This window comes from Pseudophryne corroboree, chromosome 9, assembly GCF_028390025.1.
Source record: "Pseudophryne corroboree isolate aPseCor3 chromosome 9, aPseCor3.hap2, whole genome shotgun sequence".
Taxonomy (NCBI): domain Eukaryota; kingdom Metazoa; phylum Chordata; class Amphibia; order Anura; family Myobatrachidae; genus Pseudophryne; species Pseudophryne corroboree.
The window spans coordinates 93,643,303-93,654,332 of NC_086452.1; the positions used below are offsets into that span (position 1 = coordinate 93,643,303).

The following is an 11,030-nucleotide window of genomic DNA, read 5'->3' on the forward strand; positions in this document are numbered from 1 at the left end:
GGGCGGGCCAGTCCATAGCATCAATGCCTTCGTCTTGCAGGAACTGCTGACACACTCCAGCCACATGAGGTCTAGCAATGTCTTGCATTAGGAGGAACCCAGGGCCAACCGCACCAGCATATGGTCTCACAAGGGGTCTGAGGATCTCATCTCGGTACCTAATGGCAGTCAGGCTACCTCTGGCGAGCACATGGAGGGCTGTGCGGCCCCCCAAAGAAATGCCACCCCACACCATTACTGACCCACTGCCAAACCGGTCATGCTGGAGGATGTTGCAGGCAGCAGAACGTTCTCCTTGGCGTCTCCAGACTCTGTCACGTCTGTCACATGTGCTCAGTGAGAACCTGCTTTCATCTGTGAAGAGCACAGGGCGCCAGTGGCGAATTTGCCAATCTTGGTATTCTCTGGCAAATGCCAAACGTCCTGCACGGTGTTGGGCTGTAAGCACAACCCCCACCTGTGGACGTCGGGCCCTCATACACCCTCATGAAGTCTGTTTCTGATCGTTTGAGTAGACACATGCACATTTGTGGCTTGCTGGAGGTCATTTTGCAGGGCTCTGGCAGTGCTCCTTCTGTTCCTCCTTGCACAAAGGCGGAGTTAGCGGTCCTGCTGCTGGGTTGTTGCCCTCCTAAGGCCTCCTCCACGTCTCCTGGTAGCGCCTCCATGCTATGGACACTACGCTGACAGACACAGCAAACCTTCTTGTCACAGCTCGCATTGATGTGCCATCCTGGATGAGTTGCACTACCTGAGCCACTTGTGTGGGTTGTAGACTCCGTATCATGCTACCACTAGAGTGAAAGCACCGCCAGCTTTCAAAAGTGACCAAAACATCAGCCAGAAAGCATAGGAGCTGAGAAGTGGTCTGTGGTCACCACCTGCAGAATAACTCCTTTATTGGGGGTGTCTTGCTAATAATTCCCACATGTTGTCTATTCCATTTGCACAACAGCATGTGAAATTGATTGTCAATCAGTGTTGCTTCCTAAGTGGACAGTTTGATTTCACAGAAGTGTGATTGACTTGGAGTTACATCGTGTTGTTTAAGTGCTCCCTTTATTTTTTTGAGCAGTGTGTGTATATATGTATATATATATATATATATATACATATATATATATATATATATATATATATATATATATATATATATATATATATATATATATATAAGTGACGTGCGGTGAGGTCAGTGCCTGGGGAGGCACACATGGAGGTGGGTCTGACTATCCCCTGCCACACTGCGCTCACCTGCACTGCCACACTGAACCCACCTGCACTGACACCCCCTGCTACACTGCACCCACCTGCACTGACACCTGCTGCCACACTGCACCCGCCTGCACCACCACCTCCTGCCACACTGCACCATCTCCTCCTGCCACACTGCACCGCACACATAAGTAGCTGACACCCAGCCCGCAAATACGCCCCCGCCACAATATACAGCAGCGTCGGCAGCCCCTCTCTCTGCCCTCTCCCCCAGCAGTGGCTCTTTCCCCCACATCAGCCGGCAACCCCCCACCCCCCTCTCTCCCCCCTGCAGCAGCTGGCAACCCTCCCCCACCCTACCCCCCTCCGCAGCAGCCAACAAATCCCCTCTTCTCCCTTCAGCAGCTGGAAACCCTCCCCCACCCTACCCCCCTCTGCAGCAGCCAACAAATCCCCTCTTCCCCCTGCAGCAGCTGGCAACCCTCCCCCACCCTACACCCCTCCGCAGCAGCCAACAAATCCCCTCTTCCCCCTGCAGCAAATCCCCTCTCCCCCGCTGCCTGCAACAGCTGGCAACCATTATCTCTCCCCCCTGCAGCAGGTCGCAACCCCCCTCTCCCTGCACCAGCCGGCTACTCCTCTCTCTCTCTCCTCCCTGCAGCGGCTGGCAGCCCCCCTCTCTCCCCCAGCACTGGCTTTCCTCCCCCCCCCCCCCCCCCCCCCCCCCGCTTCTCATATTTTTAATGGGCTTTTAGTGCCCACGTCTTAGTCCCGCCCCCTGCCCGCCTACCGCTACACACACTTTACTCTAGTCAGTGGGAGGCAGCGCTTTCACTGCCTCCCATCTAGATGTGGATGCATTTCAACTGCAAGAATTATTACAATAATACAAAGCAGATATTTATAACAATATATATGTGTTATAAATATCTTCTGTATATTATTTTAATCATTATGACTGCACGTCCCTTATATATATATATATATATATATATATATATATATATATATGTATATATATATATATATATATAGATATAACGTGTGTTCAGCCCGGCACTCCTGTTGATGGAAATGGTGATTGCCCAGGTGCCCTCAGTATATGCTTGTAATACAAAGAAAAAATCCGCGGCACTCAGGGTCTTACAAAGAATCAATACTTGTATTCAAAACATTAATGAAAAGGACATCAACGTTTCGGGGATTTTAACCCCTTTGTCTCTAACATACATCTTGACAAAGGGGTTAAAATCCCCGAAACGTTGATGTCCTTTTCATTAATGTTTTGAATACAAGTATTGATTCTTTGTAAGACCCTGAGTGCCGCGGATTTTTTCTTTGTATATATAGATATAGCTATAGCATCCGTGCACCCAGGGTTGCCATTAGACATTATGGGGCCCAGTATAAATTAAATAGAAAAATCCCCCCCACCCCCATTCTGTATACGCACACATACACAGATATAAAATAGAAATATAAAATTATTATCAATGGAAATTGTGCTTACCCGCCATCCTTAAGATAATTTAAGTGGCGCTGTACACGGTCTTATTCTGTTGGTCTTTGCCACTTCTGATGTCAGACGCACACGAGGAGGCAGCAGAGCTACAGATGGGGAAAGGGGCAGACGCACACATAGAGGGGGGTAGGGGCAAATGGAGATGGCAGCAGAGACATAGAGGAGGGAAGTATCAGAAGCACATATAGAGGGGACAAAGGCCCTGGTGAAAAATGTGGCAAAGGTGCAGATGGCAGAGTTGGCAAAGCACAGATGGCAAAGGAGCATAGAAGGGGGAGATGAAAATGCTCACGGGAGGGGGGGGGGGGGGGTCAGAGACTCAGCTGATATAGCTGACAGAAGCACACATGGGGTGGGGGGCAGACTCACATGGAGTGGGTGAAAGGCAGAGACACACATGGAGTGGGGGGGCAGAGACACACACATGGAGTGGGGGGGCAGAGACACACATGGGGTGAGGGGGTGGGGAGCAGAGACACACATGGGGTGGAGTGGGGGGGGCAGAGACACACTTGAAGTGGGATGGAGGCAGAGACACACATGGAGTGGGGGGGGGGGCAGAGACAAACATGGGGTGGGAAGCAGAGACACACATGGGGGGGAGCAGAGACACACATGAGGTGGGGAGCAGAGACACACATGGGGTTGGGAGCAGAGACACACATGGGGTGGGGGGGGATGGGGAGCAGAGACACACATGGGGTGGGGGGATGGGGTGCAGAGACAAACATGGGCCCGGGGGGGGGAGCAGAGACAAACATGGGGTGGGGGGGTGGGGAGCAGAGAATCATGGGGAGGCTTGGAGTAGAGGCACAGCTTAGGAACTGTTTTCCTCGGAGTGCCTCTGAGTGTCTAACACAGGCAGGGAAGCAGGGAGAGAAGGGAGGAGCTACAGGAGACCTTGGCGGCTGAACAACTCGTGGAGGAGAGTAGGATAGCCAGGAGGAAGCTGAAGTAGTCCCGACTCCAGACTGAAGTCCTTTTGAGCATGAGAGAGGGGGCACACAAGCTCTATATTAAACTTAGCTACAATGTGCACAGGCAGCTATCTGCCAGTGAGTGAGAAACTGGATGCAGCTACGATTACCAGCACCAGCGGGTCCCTCTGTCAGTGGTACGTCCTGTACGCAGCATACTCCCCTGAGTCTTCCAGTATCTCTAGTAAGCACCACCCGCCGCCCACCACATCAGTTAGCCCGGCCTCTGAGCACAGTCGGCTGACTGTGTAAGTACACTGTACTGTGCAGCCCACTCAGCTCCGCCCAGCGGCTGCTTGTCAGTCATCCCCTGCCTGCTGCAAATATGTGCCTGGCCTTAGGGTCACACTTCTCACTATCGCCAACCGCATATCCCATGGACCGACCCCGCAGCACACCCTCAAGCTGCCCTGCCTTCCTGTACCGCTGTGCAGGGCTGGCGTTTTCCAGGCCAGAGCCGGGGCTTCAGCATTGCAGATCAGATCGGTAAGAGATTCGATCTGCTGCGGGGGGCCCTTTTAGAAAGGGGGGCCCGGGGTACTTACCCCCAGGGCAGCCCCCTTAATCCGGCTCTGCACAGTGGTGTCCGTTATTCATGCTCCGGTGCACAGTAGTGTCCTTTAGTCACGCTACACCGCACAGTAGTGTCCGTTAGTCACGCTACACTGCACAGTAGTGTCCGTTATTACATTATACCACACAGTAGTGTAGTACAGTATAGCTGTCCCTGCTATAATCATTCAGAGTATAATTTTTAAATATAGTTGTGACATGACAAAAGTGAAAGAAACAGAATAAAAGTTACATGGACAGGGCCAGGACAGAGGTGAAATAAACAGAATAAGGACAAATGTGACAGGGACAAGACCAGGACAGAGGGGCTAGATTAGAAGTGACAGAACCAGGAAGGACAGGACAGAGGTGAAAGGCACAGGACAGGGACAGAGGGGCTAGGATAGAGATGACAGGACCTGCCCATCGATTGCCTCTGCCTGTCAATCAGGCAGAGGCGATCGCTGTTCTGCTACAGCCTTCGGCCGTCCCGCATGCGCCGGCGCATGCGCAGCAGGGACCCGTTCGCTCTGCTGCGTTAAAAACGCAGTGAGCGAATGGGTCGGAATGACCCTCTATGGGAGTGAGTTGGGGCTGGGAGAGATGTCGTCGCTTCTCTTCCTGGACTCTGGAGACACTGCAGGGGGCGAAGCATCCGGGGAGAAACTGCATCACTGCGCTATACCTTGCACATAGTGGTGTGCTCGGCAGAGAAGGAGCCAAGCGCACACGACATACAGGACAGCGGGCAGAGCTACAGCTGATGGCGGCGTGGATCAGTGGCAGCAGGCGGCAGTGGTGAGTGGCCCTGTTGGCAATGCACCACTGGCAAACGGCCCTGCCCAAAGTAAAGGGATCGCATTAGCGATCCCTTTGCATCTAACACAGCGCAGGGGCGTGATCTATGGAGCATTTAGGCGCTTCTTTTTTTTATTTTTTTATTAATGATACATATTTTGAAAGATTACAATTATCACAAATGACAATAGCAGATAATTGAAACAGAAACACGGACCCCCTCCTCTTTTAATATGCCCCTGTCCACATGGGGATTCGGTATGAAATCCCGAATGTCGGGATCCCGGTGGTCAGGAGACTGATGCCGGAATCCCGACTCGAGTGCTGCTAGTCCCCTCGCGGGCTCGCTGCGCTCGCTACGCTTCAGGCTTGGTGGCGGGCTACGCTTGTCACACTATTTATTATATTCCCCCTCGAGTGGTGGCGTGGGAATACCGGGTGGCGTTCGGGATTTCGACCGCTAGCATTTTCCCTTCTGTCGGGATTCTGGCATCGGTATTTTGACCATCGGGATGCCGTCAGTCAGGAAATTAACTGCATCCCCCACATAGGGCCCAGTTGATGCAATTCCTGACAACTACACACACAGGCAGATAATGGTTATGGTACAACCAGATTTTAGCAGTCCTGGGGGTATATTTCCAAATGGTGACTTTTAGCAATTTTTATCGATTTTAAATTAATATCAACCTTGGTCGGTGTTGCGTTTCAGGGGTAAAACACATATTTACAGATCATTTTAGTATATTCATTTTTAAATGTTAGTAAACATGTGTTTTAGCCCTGGAAATAGAAGATCGATTTAGGTAGATTTTCAGCAATTTGAAATAGTTAAAAATCGATAAAAAATTACCTTTAGTAAATATGGACACTATTTTTCAGCAGAATTTGCAATCCTTTGTCTCGCATGCTGGGGGCCGCCCATTGCAGGGCAAGGCCGCCCAGCATACTAACTGCTCCACCCCCTGCGCGACCATGCAATATTTGTGATCGCACTGCAATTAGTGCGCGGTCGCAGAAAGTATATAAGCCTCCTTCTGGTGCAGCCTGGCTGCGACGGCAGGAGGGCCGCCGCCATCTTTTTGGTAGGAGCGGCTGCGTGTGATGTCACGCAGCCACCCCAATCACGACCCACGCCGCGCCGCCCGTTCAGAAGCTTCCGCCCCCAAAACTCCTTGGAAACGGAGCGTTGCCGCCCCCCTCCCATCCCACAAACACCTCCGCCTGATTGACAGGCTGAGGCATTCGCATTTACTGCGGGTCACCCGCAGTAAATGAGGGTGCATGCGCAGGCCGGGCAGAAATTCTGGTTGGATCGCAATTTCGCGATCCAACCTAAATTAGGCCCTATATCCATGATTTCACATCCAAGTGATACCAATTAATTAACACATTGGGTTCGATTCAAACTAGCGTGGATTGAATCAAAGTTAGCTCCCGGTGCTATTCAATTCAGTGCGTTGTGACGCCCGACGACAGGGTTTCTACTCACAACCCCCTGAGGGGTGCAAGCAGAAATCCGACAAAAGTACCGGCACGATGCAGATTTCTGCCCTTAGCGCGGTGGGAACAGTATCACGCCGGGCACTTTAGCTGGAGAATACCTGTGCTCGTGACAAAGCACCCTGTTTAGTCAGCGAGAACAGACCTTCTCCAACATGACAGCGCGCTGAATTGAATAGCACAGGGAGCTAACTCCCGGCACTATTCAATCCACGCTGAATTGAATCGAGCCCAATGATTAAGCTGCGAGTGCCGACAAATTGCTTGTATCTTTAAAAAACAGGCAGCATGCTAGTACTGCATATTGGCCCTCATTCCGAGTTGATCGGTCGCAAGGCGAATTTAGCAGAGTTACACACGCTAAGCCTACGCCTACTGGGAGTGTATCTTAGCATCTTAAAATTGCGACCGATGTATTCGCAATATTGCGATCACAAACTACTTAGCAGTTTTAGAGTAGCTCCACACTTACTCTGCCAGTGCGATCAGTTCAGTGCTTGTCGTTCCTGGTTTGACGTCACAAACACACCCAGCGTTCGCCCAACCACTCCCCCGTTTCTCCGGCCACTCCTGCGTTTTTTCCGGAAACGGTAGCGTTTTCAGCCACACGCCCATAAAACGCCGTGTTTTCGCCCAGTAACACCCATTTCCTGTCAATCACATTACGATCGCCGGAGCGAGGAAAAAGCAGTGAGTAAAAATACTATCTTCATAGCAAAGATACTTGGCGCAGTCGCAGTGCGAATATTGCGCATGCGCACTATGCGGAATTTCACTGCGATGCGAAGAAAAATACAGAGCGAACGACTCGGAATGAGGGCCTTTGTGTCAGACGTCCAATATCACCTACTCAAATTGCAGTAGATAAAGGGGGTAATTCCGAGTTGATCGTAGCTGTGCTAAATTTAGCACAGCTACGATCATTCACACTGACATGCGGGGGGACGTCCAGCACAGGGCTAGCCCGCCCCGCATGTCAGTGCCGCCCCCCCCCCCCCCCCTGCAGAAGTGCAAAGGCATCACACAGCGGCGATGCCTTTGCACTTCAAGAGTAGCTCCCGGCCAGCGCAGCTTTAGTGTGCTGGCCGGGAGCTACTCATCGCTCCCCGGCCCGCAGCGGCTGCGTGTGACGTCACGCAGCCGCTGCGGCCCCCCCCCGTTTGGTCCGGCCATGCATTACGGCGCTGGCGCAGTAGGGACCCGTTCGCTCGGCTGCGACAAAAAGCAGCGAGCGAACGGGTCAGAATGACCCCCAGAGCCAGCATTAATCACACCATAGTGTTTATAAGAGGAGGCAAAGGGGCAGAGTTATCAAAGCTTCAGAAGATGGCAAGTGGATGTGTTGCCCATAGCAACCAATAAGATTCTAGCCATCACTTATCCAGTACGGTCTGTAAATTGATAGCTAGAATCAAACATCTTGGGTGCTGACTGAGTACATTTAATATTCCAGTTTGTTTGTGGTGGCACTCATGGGTATACAGTACAGGCACCTTTTTTGTTTATTTTTTAATTCTTATAACTAGTTCCAGAAATAGGTAAAAAATCAGTGAAATAATATCAGCTATGAATAATCATCTGCGCCCTTATCCAGAGCGTGGAAGCTACTATAAATCCTGTATTAACCTGTAATATAGATGAGTATCTGCATCTTTTTTCTGAGTACCGGCATCTTTCATCTAAATAGAGCACCGTACTGGTATCCGGATGATAGATAGACAGTGTCTAGTTAGCAAAACTTTGCCAGGGCATGCTGGGATATGTAGTTTCACAACAGCTGGAGGGCCGCAGTTTGGACATGCCTGAGTTAGACAGTCAATAGATAAAATGTGATTTCGGAAAACGTGCGATTTTTACCACAAATTTGCAAGTTTTCCGAAAATCGCAAATGTAATAGCTTGCGATAGTTTTGAACATAGACCAAAAATCGCATTTTCCCATTGAAAACAATGAAAATCACAAATGTAATAGGATGCGATTTTTTTTTACTTGCACACAAAATCTTACCAAAAATCTCCAGAATAATAGACCAGGTTTAGACTGGCGATTTTTGGAGAATCATGCACAGATCAGTGAGATCCGTGCATGATTCTGTCTGTAAAAGTAAAGAAAGTGTTACAATATTTTTTTTTTAAAAATGACGTGCAGGTCCCCCCCTCCAAAAGCATAACCAACCTCGGGTTCTTTGAGCCGGTCCTGGTTGCAAAAATACAGGGGAAAAATTGAATGAGGGTTCCCCGTATTTAAACAACCAGCACCGGACTCTTGAACCGGTCCTGATTCCAAAAATACGGGGGACAAAAGAAGTAGGGGTCCCCCGTATTTTTGAAACCAGCACCGGCCAGGGAGGTGATGCCGCAGCCGAGGGACACTTTTATATAGGTCCCTGCGGCCAAAGCATCACTCCCCCCAACTAGTCACCTCTGGCCGGGGTTCCCTGGGGGAGTGGGGACCCCTTAAATCTATCTATCATCCCACACCCCACTGTAATATACTAACAAGGTTGCGTAACCTGCTTAATTTAATGCATGTGATTCTTTAATTATAGGGTGACATGGGTCCCTGGGGCTACAAACCAGAAGAAGTGCGCTGTGTTCTGGAGAAAAAGAAATAGTCTATTTGGGTGTTGCCTCCAATGTTCTCTTGACAGAAGAAAAGGATAGATCTGAACTTATCGGTGAGACTTGTCTGGCCATGAAAGCCTATGGCAAGATACAGCATCCTAACCAAAGATCACCAGGAATGGTTCTCAGATCCAGACACTGCGTCACATATAGACTGATGCGTCACATATAGACATATCGTCACCATATCATCACATGCATTATCACCAAGACTGATGCTGAAGATAGAAGCGTGTTCTCTATTATCTGCCACAGATGTACTCTCAGAACCGGACTCTACCATTTATTTGTTTGTGAAGGTTGCAGCTTAAAGCTCTGCGGGCCTCAGCCTGAAGTTGCAAATAATTGGGGGTGTTCTGGGTTATTCCAAAAGAAATAAAATTGTTGTTTTTGTTGTTTTAAATGTAAAAGTTATCATTTATTTATTATTTATTTATTGACAGTTTCTTATATAGCGCAGCATATTCCGTTGCGCTTTACAATTAGAACAACAGTAATAGAACAAAACTGGGTAAAAACAGACGGACATAGGGGTAGGAAGGCCCTGCTCACAAGCTTACAATCTATGGGATTGGGATATAAGTGTGTCTGGTTGTGGAGTAAATGAAATAGCTAGCAAACAAATATATTCCATAACAATTAAATATAGTAGTTATACCATAATTCCCAACAATTTGCAGGCTGAATTTTGTAGTCCTGTGCGTGCCAAAGGCATATGCGTCCGAAAAGGGGGCATGGTTTCAGCAAAAGTGGCATGGCTTCATGGAAATGCCGCAATCAAGAGCCACTCCTCCTTTTTTACATCATTGTGGGGGCATGCTCAGTGCTCTGGGATCTGTTGGCATGCCTCCTGTCCTTCTGTCCCATAAATAGACGCTGCTGCTCAGCTCCCCCACAGCAGGACACTGCGGCCTGTGGGTGGGACAGCGGGAAAGTGCCTGAAAAACAGGACTGTCATTGGCGTTTCTATCATGGGTGCAATGTGTGCGGTGCACATGGGCCCCTGGGTCCAGGGGGGGCCCACACACCGCACACATTGCACCCATATTTCTCTGACGTCCTAGTGGATGCTGGGAACTCCGTAAGGACCATGGGGAATAGACGGGCTCCGCAGGAGACTGGGCACTCTAAAAGAAAGATTAGGTACTATCTGGTGTGCACTGGCTCCTCCCTCTATGCCCCTCCTCCAGACCTCAGTTAGAATCTGTGCCTGGCCAGAGCTGGATGCACCTAGTGGGCTCTCCTGAGCTTGCTAGAAAGAAAGTATTTGTTAGGTTTTTTATTTTCAGTGAGATCTGCTGGCAACAGACTCACTGCTACGTGGGACTGAGGGGAGAGAAGCAAACCTACCTGCTTGCAGCTAGCTTGTGCTTCTTAGGCTACTGGACACCATTAGCTCCAGAGGGTTCGAACACAGGGCCTGACCTCGATCGTCCGTTTCCGGAGCCGCGCCGCCGTCCCCCTTGCAGATCCAGAAGACAGAAGAGAAGTGATGAAATCGGCGGCAGAAGACTCCTGTCTTCATTAAGGTAGCGCACAGCACTGCAGCTGTGCGCCATTGCTCCCACAGCACACCACACACTCCGGTCACTGTAGGGTGCAGGGCGCTGGGGGGGGGGCTCCCTGGGCAGCAATAAAAATACCTTTGGCATAAAAATACACATAATACAGTCTGTGACTGTATATGTGTAAAACCCCCGCCATTTTAGTCAGAAACAGGACAGAAGCCCGCCACTGAGGGGGCGGGGCCTTCTTCCTCAGCACACCAGCGCCATTTTCTCTTCACAGCTCCGCTGGAAGGAAGCTCCCCAGGCTCTCCCCTGCAGTATCCTGGTACAC

At 50.2% G+C, this 11,030-nt stretch overlaps 1 protein-coding gene across 3 annotated transcripts in view; it reads left to right on the forward strand.

Annotated features, from left to right (window-relative positions):
• Window positions 1–9,594, forward strand: part of DIO1 (iodothyronine deiodinase 1) — a 78,490-nt gene extending 68,896 nt beyond the window's left edge. For all 3 annotated transcript variants that reach the window (XM_063939625.1, XM_063939626.1, XM_063939624.1), the window contains one exon: window positions 9,116–9,594. In XM_063939625.1, coding sequence (XP_063795695.1) covers window positions 9,116–9,181 — 66 coding nt within the window. In that variant the 3' untranslated portion in view covers window positions 9,182–9,594. The remainder of the gene's footprint in view (window positions 1–9,115) is intronic.
• The last annotated feature ends 1,436 nt before the right edge of the window (window positions 9,595–11,030 follow it).